Raw genomic sequence first — 22,781 nt, 5'->3', positions numbered from 1 at the left:
ACAGGCAGTGTACAGGTACCCTATTCCCTAACATCTATAAAAACAAGTAAGCATACTAGCAAAACCCTTCAATTTAAAGCATCAAACACTTTGGTTTGGTTTTCTTATTTCATTTGAGGAAAAACAACTTGAATAAATGTTTGGTGCACATGTGACGAAATCAACCACGCGACGCCTCTGGAAAAACGTGTTTTTGAGCAAGTGCGCAACCACCGATTTACAATTTGACACCAAGATAGGATGGATGCTTCAAGAGCTTCAAAGGATGCTGAAAAGGAAAACCGAGGGATAAGTGGCTAAATCGGTGCGTCCACTTGGCCGGAAGGTTGGTGACTGCGGTAAAACAGTGAAAAAGTATCTGGAGAACATGGACATACATGTCAGGAAGCGGAAATCCCGTCCACTGGCCTCGGAGCTGCAGGCAATGACGCAGCCACAGCGGTTGAATAAGATGGTCAAGTCGATTTTCCCGGGAAATCAGCCCACCACTAACACGAGGTTTTTCAAAAGGGATATTTATGTGTATTATATAGATTGAAAGTAGAGAAAAAAGTTAGAAAACCTTTTTGTTTAGCTCAAATTGATGGACCCCTCGGGCCCTTAGGGACCAAACGGTTCAAAAATAGTAGGAGGGGAGTATCCAGGGCACCACCGCATGACATCGGACTACGGTATTTTTCCATATTTCGATGCTTCGGAGAAAACGTCTTCTGCCGATCCTTCGCACGCTTCGGGAAATTGCGCTTATACATCATATTCATTGCGAGGATTAAGATTTTCGTACAAATTCTCAATATACTCGTTTATTCACTAAGCGAAAATGCTTTGCAAACTGCTATCGCTGTGAAACAGCAATACATGAATCTGGTGTCCGTATGTCACCGATACGGTTTTGGAATGAAAATGATGGTAAAATGTTCGAATGGTACCTTTTATATTAAGGTTTCGTCAGTTACTTGGAAAGAGGGTGGACCGTTGTAAATTAGGAAATGCTCGACAAATGAAAACTAGGTAAAAAACTAGAATTTGATTGAAAGCTCATTTGCATAGGAAAAGGCCAGTTACCGATGATTCCAGTTCTCTGGCTATTTCGGGCCTACTTTCCTGCCATTTTTAGCACTTTTGCAACTACAAAGCTCTTCTTAACAAGCGCTAGGTATACGGATGAAACTGGTACTGTTTTACCTTTTCTTCCTTTTCACGATTAGCATCTAGTATGATTTGGATAATCCATGTCATTGACCAATTTTTTCAACAGTTTTTCAATCAATTGGTTGTTTTTGTGACAACAACTCAATCGTTATAAAATTTCTGACCGATTGATGCCAAAACCTCGAAAATTTTGATAAAAATGACTAATATATAAGCGCTCAAAACCGCGACCCCAAGAGATCCCTAAGATTTTTTCCAATAACTGACGGGTCTAATCTAGATGAGTCCACTGGCTTCGGTGTTTTCCACGAAAATTTTACCGCCTCCTACAAACTCGATGCTCCTGCTTCCGTGTACGTCGCAGAACTTGCTGCTATTCAGTACTCTCTTGGGATCATCGAAACCCTGCCCATAGACCACTACTTCATCTTTACAGACAGTCTCAGTGCCATTGAGGCTCTGCGATCGATGAAGACTATGAAGCACACCCCGTATTTCCTGGGGAAAATACGGCGGTTTTTAAGTACTTTAACAGATAAAAATTACCGGTTTACCTTAGCGTGGGTCCCTTCTCATTGTTCCCTTCCGGGCAATGAAAAGGCTGACGCTTTAGCTCAGGTGGGTGCTATTGATGGCGATATTGATGTAAGACCAATTGCTTATGATAAATTTTATAGCATTTTGCGTCAGAGAACACTCAACAGTTGGCAATTATCATGGAACTCAGATGAACTGGGACGGTGGCTACATTCCATTTTTCCTAAGGTATCGACGAAAGCATGGTTCAAGGGGTTGGATGTAGGTCGGGACTTCATTCGCGTGATGTCCAGACTTATGTCCAATCACTACACGTTTAACACGCATCTCTTTCGTATAGGGCTTGTAGACAGTAATCACTGTGTTTGTGGCGATGGCTACCATGATATCGAGCATGTTGTTTGGTCGTGTGCCGAATACTGTGGTGTCAGGTCCGAGCTTATAGGTTCCCTTCGGGCCCGAGGAAAACAACCGAACGTACCCGTTAGAGACATTCTGGGAAGCGGTGATCTTCAGTACATGACACAGCTATACGTGTTCATGAAACACGCTGGTATTAAAATATGAAACTCTTCTATCTATTTGTTAGATTACCATTCCCGCTACACGCTGAAAGAAGATGATACACTAAGCTGAAGACACTCAAACGAAGACTCGGCATCTTTATGTTCACGCAGACACCTCAGTCCAAACTGCTCAAATAGAACATCACTGCTTAGCCATGTACAAATAAATAAATCGTATAACTCAATATAGTTAAAATCAAAATTGTAACTCCCCTCCTCTCACCTTAAACCCCTACTAGCTCGTAGTCGGCCGCGAGATATAAAAAATGTGCCTCCCTCTTTTCCCTGCTAATTTAGAATTAAATAAAATGTACTTGGCTCAGTTAAACATAAATTGTATCGTGCCGTGTCAAATAAACTATTTTAAAACTAAAAGCGCTCAAAACCTGGCCACTTTTTCCATGGTTGAATCTCTTGATTTTCGAATTCAGGCACCTAACTTCCAGATAGACGTAGTCTTACGTCAAAACTTGTACTTTGAGCAATCTTTGATCTTTTTTTTATCTATATCTCTAAAAGTTGGTATTAAATCCTCTATAAACAGCACATCCTCAAATCATCAAAGGAGAATAATAAAATTTTCTTTTGAAGTAGAAATTTGGCCGCCATCTTGGATTTCATCATAAAAACGCAGTGGCGTCGGGTCCACCTGTGCAACATGTGCACTGTACAGGTACCCTATTCCCTAACATCTATAAAAACAAGTAAGCATACTAGCAAAACCCTTCAATTTAAAGCATCAAACACTTTGGTTTGGTTTTCTTATTTCATTTGAGGAAAAACAACTTGAATAAATGTTTGGTGCACATGTGACGAAATCAGCCACGCGACGCCTCTGGAAAAACGTGTTTTTGAGCAAGTGCGCAACCACCGATTTACAATTTGACACCAAGATAGGATGGATGCTTCAAGAGCTTCAAAGGATGCTGAAAAGGAATACCGAGGGATAGGTGGCTAAATCGGTGCGTCCACTTGGCCGGAAGGTTGGTGACTGCGGTAAAACAGTGAAAAAGTATCTGGAGAACATGGATATACATGTCAGGAAGCGGAAATCCCGTCCACTGGCCTCGGAGCTGCAGGCAATGACGCAGCCACAGCGGTTGAAGAAGATGGTCAAGTCGATTTTCCCGGCGAATCGCGACGTGGCAATGGTGATGGACGACGAGACCTATCTCACCCTGGATGGTAACGACTGGCAGGGTACTTCGTATTTCACTTCTCCCACGAAGGAAGTGAGCTCCGAATTGAAATTTATTTTACGCACCAAGTACCCCAAAAAGGTGCTGCTGTGGCTGACAATCAGCGAGAAGGAAATGTCAAAGTCGCTCTTCTTTCGCTCCGGGCTGGCCGTGAACTGGGAAATTTATAGTACGAATTCCCTGCTAGAAGTTGCGTCGTTTATCAAGAAATACCATAAGGATGTTCTGGCCAAATTTGGTGTCGACCCACTACTCAAAGCGATCGTTGGAGGAGATAGAGCGGTTAAATATCGATGTACTACCGAAGTCGGCGAATCCACCCAACGACCCCCAGCTGCGTCCCATCGAGTATTTCTGGGCAAACTTGAATCGCAAGATCTATTCCAACAATTTTGTCACGAAAACTAATAAAAAAACGAAGAAAGAGCTTAAAAATATGCCTAAACGCATGTTTTCGTCCGCCATGGCGAATGTTCCGGTTAACTGCCGGAAGGCCGCTCGCAAGGGCGTAGAATTTTTAGCAAATAAAAAAATATAATTGCCATTAATGGGAAATTAATCCAACTCAATTATCTGTCTTAGTTTTTTTTTCTTCACCATCTCAAAAAAGTCCATTTTTTTACCGCAAACGTTATGTATGGAAAAATGTCATCATCGAGTTTACAGAACCGACCATGTACATTTTGTTTAGGTATTTACCCAGAATATTAACCTGTGCCAAAGTTCAGCTTAATCAGACATGTTAAGGGATGCCTCAGAGCGCTTAAAGTGTTGGTGTGCTGACCATCGAAAATCAACAAAATGTTCATGGTCGGTTTTAGAAATTTGACATGTCCATTTTCGCACCTAATGCTGGGTCTGTGATGTGTACAGTCATTCCTAGTTTGCGGGTAGTAAGTGCACCGACACACCGTTGTTTCTGACGTTGCTGACCTAAATTTGTGAATGTAGGGTAGGGAACATATTTTAAGCAGCTTTAGGGAACGCCTGTGTATTGCGACGAAATACTCGAAATGTGTTGGGTGAAAATCAAACAGAAGTATATCAATCTGTTCTCTATCTTTTTCTCTGTCAGTACTTGTTTTCAGATTGTAAAACTAAGTTAGCAAACATTAACAATAATCAATCAAAGTTACCAATCGAGGGACACTATTCCAATCACTCCGAACCTATTTTAAGCAGTTTCCATCTGTTTTGCAGGCGTTTTTTTTTTCAGCACCCGAAGTGGCTCCTGAATGGCTGCAATATAGGTCGATTTGTTTCGAATTGCAATTTCTGTGTGGTTTCTTTGTGATTAACGGTATTTCTTATATACGTAAGACAGCTAGAGAATCAAAGTTTTCGTTTCCATCATTGAAATTGTCGATATTGATCAAAATCCAGGAGTTTAAGGCCTGCTTTCTTCGACTGATTAAAATAGGCGCCACTGCTTAAGCCGTTCCCTACCCTATCTTGAAACATTTTTCCCAGTTTTCCAATGGTGATGTGAAATTTAAATCGGTGGCTGCGCACTCGGTGGTTTTCTGATAAAATCAAAATGGTGTCGGGATCCGAGAAAGCGGCAGTTTTTTCTCTACTTCAATTGAAAGCTCTATTACTCCTCTTTGAGACGGCGTACTGTTTGTACAAGTTTTAATGACAAACTCTAAAGATACAGTCCATTAATTCCGTTTAAAAAGACCTGCGCTGGTTCAGCGAATCGAGAAAAAAGACATTACAAAAGTTGCAGAAAATTAAATGTTATCAAAACAATACACGGAAAAACTTCATCAAAATCATGTTGAAAGTCATAAAATGACAGGACTGACCCTATTTTTTCAAGAAATGTTATGTTATATCTTGAACTGCAGCGCAGAATTACTTATGTTCTTTTGACTTTTTTTCGTAAATGCTGAGATTTTTTTATGTTTAAATTTATTAAAATTATTGTTAATTTATGTTTAAAAAAAATAAATTTAAAGTTTTTTCCATTACCAAATCTCAAATATTAAAAAAAACTCTTTATGAGCAGGTTTCTGTTGAATTTTATTAGAGAATTTTAAAATTCATTCAAACAAAAAATATTACAAGTTGACACGCTAGAACACAGTTTTTACAACTTTAATGTAGAAACAATACGCTTTTATATACTAAATAATTTGAACAAAAATATTAGTGGAATAGAAACAGAACGTTACTCAGCAAATTTTTCAGAGTTTTTGAATCAGGTATGTAAATTCTAATTAATTAAAATTATCGATAAAACTTTCTACTGAAAGTTGGAGTTTTGCAGATTTGAGTAGAATCAAGTAAAAAAATAATCATTAAAACATTGATAAAACCAAACGTTAAACTATTTTTTACCCTAAGAGCTGTTCAAATACAGTGAAATGTCATTTCATGAAGATTATTTTAACACAGTACGAATCCTAAATTGAATATTCATGTATCTCCTATTATTATAAGGACCAACTGAATGGCCTGACCTTTTTGAATAAAATATATTACGAAAGTCTCATCTATATTTTTGTAGTCCATTAGGTCATCAGCATCCCGAGGGAAATCCCTTCCGCAAAGAACTATAATTCCGAAGTCGCTCTAAGAAAATGCGATCAATGAAAAAGTCTTACGTCTACCCACAGAAATAGAATGCGAACCCCCCTTCCTAGTGGCACAATATCGAAGGATAACATCCAATCAATCAGTGACCTTGTTAAGCGAATTCCCCCTACTTCCCACAAAAGTACGGTCATATCCTTTCAGATAAGCATTTTTTCCACGTGCACGACAAATCTCTGTCGCTGTACGTTTCTCTCCGAAAGAATTGCCTATCAAAAAAGATGCAAAACGTTTTCTCGAAATGAACTGCTTCCTACATCGCATCACTCGCATGCATTGACAGTCTACAGGAACATAACTGGAGCCTGTCGGGTGACACTCAAACATGCTGGATCTTACTAAGCAAACTCAGTCCGACCGAGTCCAAACGATAGCGATGCTTTTGACGGTCGCCAGCGTCTTAACCGAGCGGAACTAAATAGCAAATTATGGACGAAATTTAATGACTTTATTTGGCATAAATTCTGCTGATAAATGTCATGTTAATTACTGATAACACCTTATTTTGCAACTTCATTTTTGTAAAACGAAACAAAAAAAGATAAAATGATGTTTCATAACGGGTATTTTAATTTGATAACAAAATTTATTATAGTTTGCTCAGTAGAATTTTCAATATTTTTATTGTTCATCTGTGCTCGGGGGACGACCCTATCGGCACTAGTTTCTATGCGACGCTGAAAAAAAGGGTTTCCAGGTAAAATGGAATGTTTGATATTGACACTTTTTCCAGCGATTGCTCATAGCAATCTAGTATCATCTATCGAGTATACAGATGGGCTGCTTAGGAGAAACTTCCCCACTACGGCGAACCGTGTTCGCCCTCAATACAATATTTGGAATTGATGCGAAATTCTACCAACTAAGGCCTTTTGCTATGCTATGCTATATTTTCCCGGTAAATCAGGATTTGTTCCTTTAACTGAAAAAGCAAATCTCCCACAAGTGTCGTACCGTGGGCGCAGAAAAAAAACGAATATATCCAGCCAGTTCGTATTCAACTGAAGGATTAAATTCAATCCCTTCGCGTCTCTGTTAGTACGGTACGCAACCGTCGCTAATACCTTTCTGTCCGTTCGAACTAAGTCCTACCAATTCTTGACGTTCGTTTCAAAAGGCTTTGAGTGATATTTTGGTTACTATGGGCAAATAAATGCGAATATTTTCTAAGCCATAGTTGAAATCTGTCTAAAATCGGTGGTTGCTTTTAGATGTTTGTACACTTTGCGGTTACTTAGCATTTAATGGCCACTGTGATGCTCAAATTTTCGCTTGTTTTACCCTGTTCCGGGAAAACAGAAAAAAGCGGTGGCCAATCCGTTCTCAACGAAGGCTCGTTTCGCCGTTCAATCATGTTGCCAGCCTTGTCGAAACTCCACTTATATTGATTTTTTTCCTTTCAATTAACTCCGCTTGTCAAATCGTTTCCAGCGGGGGATTTGTCTCCAGGATTTTGGGCCCGGATTGGCAGCAGCGTAACGTTCAGATTCGCGGTATCGGGTTTTATGTATGTGATTAGAATTCAAACAATGGATTGGCTGTTTTCACCCCGAATATACCAGCTGAACAATTGCTAATTTGATCGACATTTCGAAAAATTGGACTCCATGATATTTCCAATCATGATTGATGATGAAAACTCACAGCGGAGGTTTCGGTCTTCGATACACCCAATAAGAGATTGTTAAAAGCAATTCTATGTCATTTTATTATGTTCCGAGCTGATGAGGCAGATATTGTGTGCGCATTGTAGTCATACTAATTTATATTATTGCGACCCGTCATTAATTTTCGTTTATAATTGGAAACCATGCGTCACAATTCAAGTTTTCTGAGAAAAAAGGGGAAAGTTTTCAGTCAATGTATTTCTAGAAAACATGCAATTCAAATGAAAAGGGTAAAAGACAAAATTTCATATGATATTAAATGATTGTCGGAATAATTATGTTATGGAAATAAATAATAAAGAAATAATTATGTCATGGAAAAAATAATGAAACCAAAACGGCGCAGTTCTATGACATTAACAAAATGTCAGTTTAATCTTTGATTACAGCGTGCTTGTGTCAGTTTCTTGCATTATTTGAAAGTTACTTAAGGGGAAAAATCATGATTTATGATTTATCAGCTTAATTTTAATTTTTGCTTAAATGCTTTCGCATTGACTCAGCAAAATATTGTCAAACTTCTAATTTGCTGAAAGCTGAAAATTCCATGCAAAAAGACATACCCAAAATTTTTTTTTTGTTCTGATCATACTCAGAATAGCTTTCGAAGTCGTATTTTCGTTTAAACCACAGAAAGACACTCTCTGTAGTTAAATTGCGCTTATTTTTAAAAATTTTCAATTTTCAAAATATTATATTTTTTTACTTTTTAGACATTTTGAGTGAGAGATAAATTGACGCATGGTACGAGACTTTCCTTTGGCGGTATCCATAAAGTACGTCACGCATATAGAGGATGAGAGAGGGTTAAGAAAGTCGTGACGATTTGTAACGCAAGGGCGAGGGGGGGTATAATGTTGTGTAACGTCACATGAAAAATATTAAAAATTAAAAATTGACTGGGAAAATTGTTTGGTTTACCTTGTTTTTGTTTACAACTTTTGATTAATAATCAAACTGAAACTAATCAGACAAACACAATAACAACAAGAAACATTTTTCCGAAGATGGTTAGTTCAAGCCATCAGCAGAAAGTCCTGATTCCCCAAATGGATCTGATCCCAACGAACTCGAGCTGATGCATAAAACTGACATGGATATGAAAGAAGCTTCATTTGATATTTCTAAGACTACTGAAACTTTAGATTATAGCAGGCGGAGTCCATTTGTAGAGTTCGTAGAATGCACTAAGCAAGATGTTATGTATTTTCTTTTTTCGTGGCATTAGGAAAAGCACTCCGTTTCGTAATTCGACCATCTGTTTATTCGATACAAACTTCACAGCCAACTTTATTAGGGCACAAGACAATTGCGGGACTAACGTCTCGATTCTACTTACCTGACCAGTTTTTCCCGATCCGGATTCGAACCTACAACGACTGACTTGTTAGGTCAGTATCCAAACTCGAGACCTACTGGTAGGCACTTTGGTGCATTAGGACACTCACGGTTCAATTTTTGAATTGGGGAGGGAAGTTGCTGTGAGGTGACGTACTTCTCCTGGGGGGGTCGTCAATGCGTGACAAAACATGATAAGGGGGAGTAAAGTTTGATCAAAATTTGCGTGACGTACTTTTTTTTTGTTCACACAACATTCATTTGACACGGCACAATAGTGCGTGACGTACTTAATGGATGTCGTCTTTCCTTTAGCGTGTCATGTGAAATTGCCTCTTCCTCAACATGCGTGAAGTACTGTATAGAAGCCACCTGTCTCCATTAGCGTTTACTGTTCTTTTCAATTGAGAATCGTCAGGTGATAGTGATGCTGTGAAAATCAAAGCGAGAGAGTTCGAGTAGATGTCATTTGACACACAAAGTGCTTGAAAATTGAACAAATGGTTTTCAATTGAAAGCGATGGGTCACAGTGTCACTATAACCTGATAATTACACTGTTCGACAAAGCAAAAAAAAAATGCTGTCCTAAAGCGAGAAATAGCTTCCCTAGATAGATTCAAGCTTTTTAGCCATTCCTGTGGGGCACCTAGCAATCACTGAAACGAGTCAACTTACGTGAGAGTTCCCATAGTAATTGCTGACCAGGTTCCTCGCTTCAACGTTATGTGTACGAGGAAACCCATTTAAGTCTTTGAAAAAATTCATAGGAATGGCTAAAAACCTATAATCTTTCATTTTTGTTTAGTTTTAGCGTTGGGATCACACCTGTGTTGAACATTGTTATCAGTTAAAAATTACTGGCAGTAGGTATTGCCAATGGAGACGCATGGTGGTTATGGTGAACATTAAATATTTAAAAAAAGACTAATGAACTACTGCAAACAGCATAACTTGAACGCTACAAATCCGTTCGAAATGATGCCCTAGACAAATTTGTACTAAGGGTATCAAATGTCTTCGGCAGTGGTTGACTTCGGCACCAGAAAACTAGCCTCAGAAAACCGCTGCCGAAGACGTTCGATACCCTATTCAAATGCTTGTAAAAGAAAAGTACACTGATACTAATTTTCCATTAAAAAAGAAATAGAACAAATTCCATGAAAAATGTCTCAATTTTAATACTTTTATTGTCATTTTTAAAACTTCTGGAACTTTACACTGACCTATGGGCTAAAAATACCATTTTTAATGAATCGATATATCCGAGTAATGACAAGAGATAGAGAAAGGTTTTCAAGGGATGCCATTTAGAAAAGTGTCTGAACCTTTATAAAAAAATATTGACCAAATTTAATTTGAGATCTTACACTGGAAAAACTTATTAAAAAAAGACTTTGGTTTATTCAGAAGAGTTTCGGGCGATTGAAATATCCATCTATAAAACTTATTTTGAAAAAAATCTGGGATGACAGATAATTGAAAACATTTTTTCAAATAATTTATCTTATTTTGATAAATATTCGAGGCCACCGATTTTTCTTATTATCACTTAATGTTTTTGAAACAAGTATTTTTCAGTTTTAATTGAAATAGGTATTAGACAATTTCCCAGAAGTAATCTCTTTATATTTCTAGAGCCAAAACGGTTAGTTCAAAAGGTACAATGTCCTTGGCAAGGTTGTAGATAATAGTTTTGCCATTTTAAAAAAATACACACTGTAGAACAATTTAAAAAAAAATTTTTTCGACAAATTTATTTATTTTTTATTTTTTATTTATCCAAATTCAATCAGTAATCAGTAATTCGGGGTTTTACATGGGTTTTTGAATTTATAATTATATTTTTGTTCTTTTTTTCTTACAAAATTTTATGCTTTTCCACGAGAGGGGGCTCTGGCTGCACGGCTATCGTCAGCACGTGTGAATTGTCTGCTTAGTAAAAGTTTACATTTCAAGTGTTTTTTCATCAGTTTTTTTACTGGAACTTTTATTTTAGGAGTAAGTGGTTGCTGCAAGCTATAGAGACGCTCGAATATGCAACATTTTCAATGGATTCAGTAAGATAAGTACAAATTATTGTTTCGATTTTGTTATGTGTTGATATTTGAGCTCATACCCAGTGAAAAATACTCGACGTCCTATCTTACGCCGCACTGAAGGTGCAGGAAAATGTCGCGTGCGTGGGTTGCAAGATCGGGTTCTTTTCCTGTTTTATTTTTTGTGATTTTCATCATACATTCGTTTGTTATGAAGGTAAGCAACATTAGGATAGGATACACGGTATTCGCTAATGTTGATGTTACTTTTACGAGCAGTTCCATGTTTTCTGGTGGAATTTTATTCATTATTTGAGTTCTGAAACGTCTCGTAAAATGGTCTAAAGCCGTGTAGGGTCGTTTCTGTTTCGCTCAACCTGTGAACCGTCGTATCTCGGTGCTCCAATTTTCCATTTTCTGTTGATAACCTTCCGTGATTCTGGTAGATGCGTGAACGAGCGGATGATCGGTTTTGATGACTTTATGCGGTGAATGGTTGCAGAAAGGAGCGACACGTCTGTGCAAGCGCTGTAATGTTGTTGTAATAACTTATTTCAATTCATGTTTTCATCCGCAAAAAGGAGCACAACAACAACTGTTGATATGCCATAGATTAGTCCCATCCCAAGTAACACATGCAACATCTTTTACGAAAAAAATGAAAGGAAAAAGTTATAAATAAGTCATAAATAAGTTACAGGGAAAACATTGGGTTTTAATTCACTCGCATTGATGTTTTAAATCGGAATGATGTTTTAAATCGAAATAACAAGTTGAAGTTGTAAATACATTACGAATTGCTGTAAAAACTGATTTATAACATGTTTATAACTAGTTTTTTTTCTTGAGAATGCAAGAGAGACAACAGTGGTGAATATGTGTTTGACAGCAAAACGTATAGTGGATACAAAATTGAAAAATGGCCGCAAAAGTTGTAGTTCAGTTTTAAATCAGTTGTAAATGTGATTTTATGGTGTGAATTATTTCTTCTTCATCAAATACAGTGCAGATCAAAAATACTGTTATAATATTCAAAATTATATAAAATATTTAAACACCCAGGGAATTTATGTTTGATTAAACATAAATAATAAATTCGACAGTAAATTATAATCAATAAATTTATCATTCAATTTTCTTAAAACAAGAAAATCGTTTGATTTGATCGGCCATGATTTGTTTCAATTCTCTTTTTTGTCTTGCTCAACGATCTTCGGTTTTATTATTATTATTTTGATCATCGTTAATAGCCTCAGATCAGGGTTTGAATATTTCTGTTTTACTTAAATTTCAAAATATATTACTTAATGCGTGGTTTAGTTAGGAGAATTTTATATTATTTTCTCTACTACAATAATCAAGATGGTGACGGCGATGATTTTTATAGATTGAAGTAGCTTTATATAGCCTTGCTTAATTGGTTTCACGATTCCATCTCCAAATTGTGGCAGAAATTACTCCACGCTTGGTTTGCTAAAAGAGTAAGAAAGTTCAAATAATTAGTACATAGTGCATGACATCTTAGTTCACCTTGATGTTTCAATGTACATTTTTTCAATTATTTTGCAATATTTTTACCGAAATAAACTTTATAGATAGTGGTCATATAACGGACAAAATCTTTGGGCAATCGGTGTACCCATTCAACGAATGCTAATAATCAACATGACTGCCTCGTTAGCGCAAGCGGCGTGCTAAAATAATATTCAACACCATTTTTTTTGTGCTAAAGGCACGTTTCATAATATAATCTTATCGAAAATATATAGCTGGGGCTCATTCCTCTAAATTCATCTGTTACTTTTTTCTTTATTTCAAATTATAAAAAAAAATTGATATTGATTACTATCATATTGTGGTATTTTCGAAGCGTGTAAATTTTAACGAAGTACAAGGCAAATATTCACGACAAATCTGAAATCGCACGTAGATTTATTGTATGTAAACACTATACCAACAGTCTATTCTATCAATGAATTGTCTTGATAATTTCTCAAATGAAGAGCCATGATTATTTTCGTGGGTCATCTGTTTTGTATGTATTAGAAACAATCATCAGCGAGTGAAATTTCAACTCATTTGTGCAATTTGTTTATGACCTATTAATAACAGGCCACCATTTGTTGGTACTGGAAATGTAAGAGTGGTGGTTATAGTCGTTATAAAGTTGTTTTATATAAGTCGTGTGAACAATTCATTTGAAGTTGAATATATGTTTTATATTGGCTCCGCCCCTTGCGCTTTTTGAGTTGTTAACAAGTTGTATATAAGTTTATACGTTATTGTTATAGTGACGAGATTTGTTATATATCAATTACCTAAACTTATTAAAGACTAACCGTGTTACTTGGGATAAATGTTCATCACTTTTCTTGGGAGCACAGTATAACGGACACTTTCCATATGTTTTTCGAATCTATTTTTATTATTTTTTTGTTTTCTACGTTAATAATTCGAACGTTTCAACTCTGGAAGGAAGCCAACCGAGACCTTCTTTGCATACACTAATACTTCTTATTGTATTTTTTAAATCATTTTAAAGGTAAAATCTCTTTTACACCTTTTTTGGAACATGTTTTCGATTTGAATTCCAAAGACACATCAGCTTATAACTAAGGTTTTTTGTGAATTTTGAAACAAATCTTAACTTAACCGTATTTAATATCGTTTGACACCAAAATTTCAAATTAGGAAAAATTTGAGTTGTGCCAACGTTGCACGAAACCGACGATATCCCCACCTGACTGTAAGAACGTGGCGTGATATGTACAGTCAGTATTAAGCTAAGCTAAAAAATTTTATGCATTTCTGAGACGTTTGACATAAGAAAAATCGATTTTCTTATGCGCCAAAAAGTGAAACTTCGACTTCTCTCCGAAGTACGATTGAGCTCGAATTTTGAATAGTGCAACATAGCACGATTAATGGAAAGAGCAATGACATACTGGAAATAACATTAAAATCCGAGAAATCAAAAAGTGAGTTGTTGGTGATAATTTCTAACCTTATTAGTGTTTAAACTAAAACATGAAGGTCGTGTTATTGAACTCAGAAATTCAGCCGTGGTTCATCTCAACACCTATATTCATCTCATCGCTCTTATTTATCCAATTAACCTCTCGATATAGTCGAGTGGTCGGAAGTTTTCCATTGAAGGAAGATAGTAAAATTTGACGGTAAATTGGACAAAAAATAAGAGCGATGAGATGAATATAGGTATTGAGATGAATATAGGAGTGATTTCCCTACACCATGTTCAATATATTCGAATACTATTTTTAGAATGTTTGTCTTCCCAGTTCCTTATATTATATGAAAGAATATTATATGAAAGAATATTATATATTATATATTATATTATATGAAAGAATTAGTGAAAGTTCTTATTTTATGTATGCACTAACAAATGCGCATGGTGTTAGTTGTATGTCAGTTGGGATTTGTTTTTGAATACGCGATGAAGCAATTTCGGGATGTCGTAGTGAAGGGGCTTTTGGCTGGTGACCGTCCTTGTATGATATTCAAACATTTGAAATCGTGTTGGGAAAAAATATCTGAATAAAGCGTTTTGTAGAACAACTTTAGAGCTTTAATGTCATGTATAATCCAAGTGTGCCAAATGGGGTAAATCGGCTCTTAAAGGTATTTTTTTTAAACCGTCAAAATCACTAAAATCACTATATTTCCTGATAGACTAGATTTTGCTGTAAATTTGAATAATCACTTTACCTTACCAGAACTACCTTCTTCACCAGAAGATACACCATTTGGAATAAAACGTTCCTTGAAAAAAATTTTCGAAAAATACCGTCAAAGCCACCAAAACTGCAAAAACTCGGGTTAGACTTAAGGGATTTACTAAAAATTTAGATCTTCACTCTAGTTAAATAAGAACTTAAAGGCAAGATGACAAAAGTGACAAACAGATTTACATGACGAAAATAAAATATTTTTCTTGGAAAATACTTGGCGATTTTCAGGGTGCACTTTTCTCATTCCAGAACCCGAAGTTAGCGTTTTATGAAACAACTAAAGAGCTTTTATTTGATATCAAATCCAGATGCTTCATTTGGAAACTGACTGAAAAGGACTGAAGTTTTTCTTGACTTTATGACTAGGGGGCAGTTCAATAATTACGTAAGCATATTTTTCCACTTTTTCAATTCCCCCTCCCCCCCTTGTAAGACATCGTAAGATTTTTTGATACTCCCCCTCCCCCCTAGTAAGATCTTACTATATATACTATCTATAGATTTTTATTATAGTTTTATCATCTTGAAGCAAGCATAATACTTCGTTTCCTCTTCTGTCCCTAATTCGAGTTAATCGTCCTCCCGTAATTTTCTTTGTATGAATTTTACCGTCCACATTTTCATGAACATGATTTTTTGACTAGCTACATTAACAATGTTTTTCTTACGTAAGGTTATCAATTCACCCCCTCCCTCCCCTTTAAGATAGCGTAAGAAAATTGCACACTCCCCCTCCCCCCCTATTTGCTTACGTAATTATTGAACGGCCCCTAGGTTTCAAGAAAAGCATCAAAACTGGTAAATGACATTATCGATAAGACGGTTGCTGAAAGACTCCAATATTTCGAGTTTTGTTGAAGCAAATTAAGTAAGTTATTGTTTGTAATTTTCATGTTCATCTCTTTAATTTGATTTAATTTTAAATTTATTGTCAGCGATCTCATTCTTTGCTTTTTATCCGAGTGTTGGCCAAAAAATCATGTTACTCTGGTTGCTGTCCGAACTCGAACGACTTCGAACACTAATGCTTAACAATTTATACTCATGATGTTCATTAAAGCACCATCTCTTTTATGTTTTACCTATATAAATATTGCAGGAAATCGTGCAAATAATGATTTCATTTGCTCCACGGATAAGTAGGATCTCGGTTGGAATTATTCATTTTCGCGACCGTCATATCGATAATATCTTTTACCTTGTTTGATGCTTTTCTTGAACTTCGTGAAAAAATCAAGAAAAACTTTAGTCCTTTTTAGTCCGTTTCCTCTCCGTTGCCTCTGGATTTGAGATCAAATAAAAGCTCTTTAGTTGTTCCATAAAATGCTAACTTTGGGTTCTGTATCTTTTCTGTAGAGAAAATAGCACCTCGAAAATCGCCAAGTATTTTCCAAGAAAATATTTTTTTTTTCATCATGTAAATTTGATTGTCACGTCGTATTTAACTAGAGTAATAATCTATATTTTCAGTAATTCTGTCAAGTATGACCCGAGTTCGTGCAGTTTTGGTGATTTTAACGGCATTTTTCGAAAAAAAACTATTCAAGAAACGTTTTACCCCAAATAGCGTATCTCCTTGTAAAGAAGGTAGTTCTGGTAAGGTAGATTGATTATCCAAATTTTCAGTAAAATCTATCAAGTCTATCAGGAAATATAATGATTTTAACTGATTTTGACGGTTTGAAAAAAAACCTTCTCGGGCCGTGTTCAGAGCAGAATCGGGGTTTTCGGCTTTGTTCTCGTTAAGCACCAAACAGGATTTAAATTAAACTAAATAATGATGAGAATAACGTTTATTGATGATCCAAACCGTTTCGCATTTCGGATGTAATTTGTTATTTTTAGCCGCTATGTACCCTACGTTGTGACAAATTTTATTATTTTTATAGCGCCGAAGTTAATTTTGCAGTGCTATAATTGCATTAACCACTGACAGCCTCCTCATATTGAAGCAACAATACGCATTTGGCGTATACATGTCATTAAAGCTCTAAAGTTGCTCTACAAAACGCTATATTCAGATATTTTTTCTAGCGATGTTGAGAAAAGTAAGATGACCCTGAAAATTGACAACTTTTAAAAGAAAAATGCATTTGTTCCGTCATGTCACCTTTTTGTCATATATTGTGACCATGCGTTTTGAAGTACTCTTAGTGTAGAATAATACCACAAATTTTTAGAAAAATCCATCAAGTCTAGCAGGAGTTATTGCACTTTTTAGTATTTGGACGTTTTTGGACATATCATATTTTGCAAAACTTCCTACCTTGAATAGACAAACAAACGCTGAAAATTTCATCTCAATTGGAGAGCATCAAAACAATGTTCCTTAGAAAGGTGGTTGCGGCTCTCGCGAATTGGCTTATCCAGAAATAACCATGGATTTCGTGCGTACCGCCTGTGACACCTTCGAAAAGCATTTGAAGCTGGTGAAGTCAACTAAGGGAGTGGTTATTTCAAAACATCTGCTGTAAACGTATTCGATGAGCAAATCAATTGCCGATATGACAAATCAACTGCACTGAATACTGAATAAAATTTCATTGCTGTTGGACTGGAAGTGAGGATAAAGTTTCAATATTTCACAATGTGTTTTTTTTTTGAATGATTAGAAGATTGTTAAAAATCTGAATTCAGAAATTGTTTCCTGGATGAAAAAACTTTTGAGCAAAAAACGAAATTTTCTTCAATTGCTCTACAAATAAAATCCTCTGAAAATAGGTTAGACCCACATATCACATAACTTTAGAAATGGTTTCCAAGAAAACTGAATTTCAAGCACCAAAGAAAACCTATAATCGAGTTCCCAGATTCACGAAGAGTTCTGAAACGGCTTCCAACGGTAGCATAACCGTGAAGTTAGATGTTTATGTGAGTCCCCTTCAACGAACGTAAACACCTGATGCATATTTATGTCTCGTGAATAAATAGAGCTGTGAAGCAGACTGCTGCAAGGCGCTCATTGCGATTCGTTGATGATTATGGGGCTGGAAGTAGTACCTATAGTAGTAGCTGTGGTGTTGATATGACAAAGCATAGTAGCCGACTGCCGCAGCTAACTACTTCGGGTTGAACAATATTTGACAAGCTTACTCCTACTCCTGATGGTTATAACGAAGATGGAGGAAGCCATTTAAAAGTGCGATACGGTGTGCCTGATACAGACGTTTCCACCGCGTGGTGACTTCGCGTTGGCAATATGCGATAAGTAGCTGACAGGATGAGTGGAGAGGAGGGTGAGTATACAACCTTAACCTATCGTTATTCTCGTACCATTGAAGAGGTGGTTGTTGAGAGAATAGAAAAGGGAATAGTGAATGGATATCATTTTGATCGTGGGTATGGTTTTGAGAAGAATTGTCTATATGAGGAGATCACAATTAATTAACTACAATTAAACTGTCGGACCCGGAATAATTAGGTTTTCATGATCCAACGCAAAAACCAATGTTTTACTTAGTTTTTATTTTTCCTTTAACAAAACAATTTTTTCACGTTTTCCTGTAATTAGTAATAAAATTGTTACGGCATAATTAACAACTGAAATTTAAATAATTCTCAATACTATATAGAAGCTCAAACATATATAAAAATAAAGAAGACACATAAACCAGTGGAATTTATATTCAAGGTAACACCAGCGTAACATTAAAACGGTAAATTAGTGTACGGTCCCCACTGAACCACACCTTCGCTTCGGGCTGACCGTGCGTAATTATAATATTTCCGCCACCGTGTAGCTGTTATTGGTGACATTCACGCAATTTCGCCGTCGATGGCTTTTGAGACTCTGGCTCGATTCCTATGCTTTCTCCAACATATAATCGGTTATCGTTTTCAAATTATTACGGGTTATAAAAACCTCCGATAACCTAAATTAAATGTCGCTGAAGTATGAATGTCGAAACATTTTTTTAACAACCATCCAACTGGTACTTACATTTGTTTCCGGCAACTCCTGGTAGTACGATTCTCCACTACCACGCCTGGATCCGACGCACATGGCCCGCCGCAACAAGCTGGATATGATCGAGCAGAGACCGCATCGTTGCATCACCCCATCCACGGAGCCCTGGCGGGAGTTGGTGAAACTGGTGCCGGTCTCCGTACCCGTCGCGGTCACAGTGGTCAGGCGACCTTCCGACAAGGCGCCTCGGGATTTCTTCGACGCGGCCACTTTGGAAGATTTTTTTATGTCAACGGGCACCCACCAAGATGAGATTTTTTTTCTCTCTTTGTTTAAAACTTAGACACACACTAATACATTTTTCGATCGCAAATGAAGGAGGAAGAAGAACGCTTAAACACTAAGAGCTCGAGAAACGTTGACGACATCGATTGATCTATTCCGGATGCACGCAGATCCGAAGGACGAACAACAATAACAAACTCTACGGTAATTGCTTGTAGATTTCACACCTAACTATTACTACGCACCCTGCACACGGGCTGGATTGATTCACCTGCGCTATTATGTATGCGCGAACATCGACACTAATAAAACACTCGAAATACACGCGTTTCACTTGTGTCCCCCTTACTATAAACCGCTGGTGGATTGCTTGTTTTATTCAGCTGTCGACTGCTTTCGCCTATTTTTTTTTATTACACACTCATTTATTATTAGCATAAGCACACACAACAACGACGACGACGACGAAAAAGGGCCGTAAAGGGTGGAAATTTTTTAGCAACACATTTTCCTCTCGTTCCTCTGGCTTATGGTCGCTCCACCGGCCTTCGAAAAACATCGATTAAAATTTAAATTTATTTTCTCATTTTGGTGACTTCTTTTCACGGTTGACGCTCAGACGAGGGCAGATTACTGTTTTTCTGCTGCGGTCGGTGAAACTGCATTAATACACATTTTTTGAGTGCTACTGACACCTGTTTTTTCTCTCACCTCTCTCTCTCTCTCGCTGGATTGCTATTTTTTTCTGTTGAGGATGATAATACGCAGGGACTGTGGTTGCTGTAAAATAGTGATAATTTTTTTTTGATCTCTTGTGATTTAATAAACGCATGTACAAACCGAATGTATACATTTGTCCCTCACTTTATCGTCAATGTATATACGTGGGACTTCATTGGAATGCATGAGCTAAAGAAAAACACGGACGTTCTGTTTAAACAGACATAGTAAATAATTGCCAAAGAAATATTTTCGTGAAATATTGAACTTCCTAATAATCCACAAGGCTGTCGCTGAACATTTCAAAGCAATCGCTTGTGTGCTTGTGGGGCTTTTCATAGATCTATTCATAGCTTTCATCACAAAATATACTGAGAATTGGAACATTTAGAAAAAATACAAGGGCGCCAACAGCCCAAAATTATTATGAAACGCGTATTAATTAAATGTGCAAGTAAGCACCTGAATGATCGAGAAGTTAAAAGGTGCCTAATTAAAAATAATTTTTTTTTATGTAAACGCTTTCATTGATAATCCAGACACAATTATAAAAGCGCACGGTAAATTCACTGATTATTATGAGAGTAAATTATTGCTTGAAAGTTTCATGCATCAAACGAAAAAAAAAAATAAAAAACGTAGTTATTGAAATAAAAGTGTGAATTACCCTCCATTAAAAATTTGATTTCTGTTGAAATGTCGTCAAGCTCGCAAAATTAGTAAGGCAATTGTACTTCATCGCTACGTCTATCAAAACAGAAGAACCACTTTCATGGGTTGAATATAGTCTCAAGCCACTAGTACATACTACTAATCTTAGGCTAAATGTTTCATGAAGGAAATAAATACACGTTTATAGGTAATTTGACGATAAAATGAAAGCAAATACATACCTTCTCCCGGAGAGTGAAGCTAACGATCGCGTAAATCCGGAAACCGCCCGATTTATTCTACGATAGACCACCGTATGCTAGTCAACCCCAATTATCATGACCGTCACTGCCCTGGCCTGAAAAGTGCATCGAAGCATACAAGTGTACGTTAACAAGATGCCGTGCTTCATGAATGTAAAATATCCAGCAGCTGCGACAGCCTACAGCTATCAAACAGAATCATCGCATTCACAAAGCTGTCAGTCGTTTTGCTTGTCACTACGACAACTGCTCACATCAGTAAAGCAGATTTGCGTGCGAACGATTGCAACCTTGTTTAACCTTCCAACAAGTTTCCCACCAGCGTGGATCTAGGGCGGCATCCCTTTTACGCTGCTCCTTACCAACCAATGACAATCAATTACACAAAACGAACGTATTCAAACAAACCGTCCGACATGAATTCCAATTGCATGAATATCTGACGCCACCGTCGAGTGAACCTAATTGTATGCGATCGGCTGACTTGAAAACAACAATAACAACAACAGCAACGACACTAGCTGACCCGCCGGTTTACCTTCACGCGCGATACTCAACTGTCGATAAATTAACGCTACGTCAACAGTGATCATCACCCAGTTATTTATTTTTTTTTTTTTTTTGCTTTGGGATCTAATCGCGCAGTAGATCGTTTTATTTTGAATTGATGATATGGAAAATAAATCCATACCATCATATATTTATTGTATGTATTATATTATCAGCGATCGACATATCAATAAATAAAAAATAATTACGACTTTGTGTATCACAGAATGGGTGTCTATTTTTTTGTTTTGTTTATCTATAATTTATTTGACACGGCACAAATACAATTTAATGTTTAACGGCGCCAATTATATCTGGTAGCTTACTTTCTAAAGTATCTTAATAACTAAAAGTAAATTTTTTATCCTCGCTGCCGACTACGAGCTGAAACTAAATGTAACTTAAAGCTATAATATTTTGCATTAAAAGCACTGGTTTACTGTATGATGGTTTTCATTGCCATAGGTAAGCACATGTTCCGCTGCTGGCCCAAGATATTACGGACTGGCATATTGGGTTGTCTCCCTCGGGACCTGAGAGTATCGTGCGGGTCTAGTTGCTGTTTCCGGATCCGGGGTCTTAACGTGTTCTTGTCGTTTGGTTGGATGTAGGCGGAAGGGAATAGGATTAAACTGGGGCGTGGATGGATTTCAGGAAAACGTATATAAGGGACATGTAGGATAGGTCACGGCTCGCCAATACATCACGAACAGGAACAGCCGGCTGCCTACTTTCGGCCTGCAGGGAAGCTATTAATTTAGACCTGGCGTCACGGTGTACAGGGCATGACCAAACAACGTGCTCTATGTCGTGATAACCTTCACCACAGGCACAGATACCACTTTCCCCGAGCCCAACACGACGGAGATGCGCGTCAAATCTATAGTGATTGTACATAAGCCGGGACATCACGCAAATGAAATCCCGACCTACATCCAACCCCTTGAACCACGGGTTGATCCGGGATTCCACGAGTTTCTTCTATCATGGATGTATCGAAAAACATAGTAGAATCAGAAATATTTGATAAGTCGACACGATTTGGAATATTCGAAGAAGGGTTAATATTTTGGGACATTTGATTGAAACACAATGTCATAAAACGGGTTTGAGAATTAAGTTCGATTAACCTTTCAAAATTTTCAATCACAGGACGGTTCAAGACCTCACATTTGATAAGAAGACAGGCTCCAGGCGCGGTTTTTCAATGGTAGTACTCCAGCTAAGACCTCCAAACTCATCGTATGGGTCGACTGCATGCAACCCAAGGCGATACGCAAACAACGATATTGTATTCGCTCCAGTTTGATCAAATGTGTGTTTGCTGCGGAGCGGAAGCAGAAACACCCGTACTCAATGACAGACAATATCGTTGTTTGGTAAAGCCTTTTAAGGTCTCCTGGGTGGGCTCCCCACCATTGTCCGGTTATTGTACGAAGAAAATTCACTCTTTGTTGGCATTTTTTCATCAGATACCTAACGTGACAACCCCAGGTGCCTTTAGAGTCGAACCAGACACCAAGATATTTGTGTACCAAAACCTGAGAAATCGTTTTACCC

General features: G+C 37.2%; 1 protein-coding gene across 5 annotated transcripts in view; it reads right to left on the bottom strand.

Moving 5' to 3' along the window:
- The window catches only part of LOC129724022 (cAMP-specific 3',5'-cyclic phosphodiesterase 4A-like), a 477,938-nt gene that overhangs the window by 379,999 nt on the left and 75,158 nt on the right, over positions 1 to 22,781 (bottom strand). For 4 of the 5 annotated variants that reach the window (XM_055678606.1, XM_055678605.1, XM_055678607.1 and 1 more), the window contains exon 2: positions 18,787 to 19,818. The exons of the other annotated variant lie outside the window; for it this stretch is intronic. In XM_055678606.1, the coding sequence (XP_055534581.1) occupies positions 18,787 to 18,900 (114 nt within the window). In that variant the 5' untranslated portion in view covers positions 18,901 to 19,818. The remainder of the gene's footprint in view (positions 1 to 18,786; positions 19,819 to 22,781) is intronic. 5 annotated transcript variants of the gene reach the window in all.

This window comes from Wyeomyia smithii, chromosome 2, assembly GCF_029784165.1.
Source record: "Wyeomyia smithii strain HCP4-BCI-WySm-NY-G18 chromosome 2, ASM2978416v1, whole genome shotgun sequence".
Classification (NCBI taxonomy): Eukaryota; Metazoa; Arthropoda; class Insecta; order Diptera; family Culicidae; genus Wyeomyia; species Wyeomyia smithii.
This window is presented reverse-complemented; position numbering and strand designations above follow the sequence as displayed.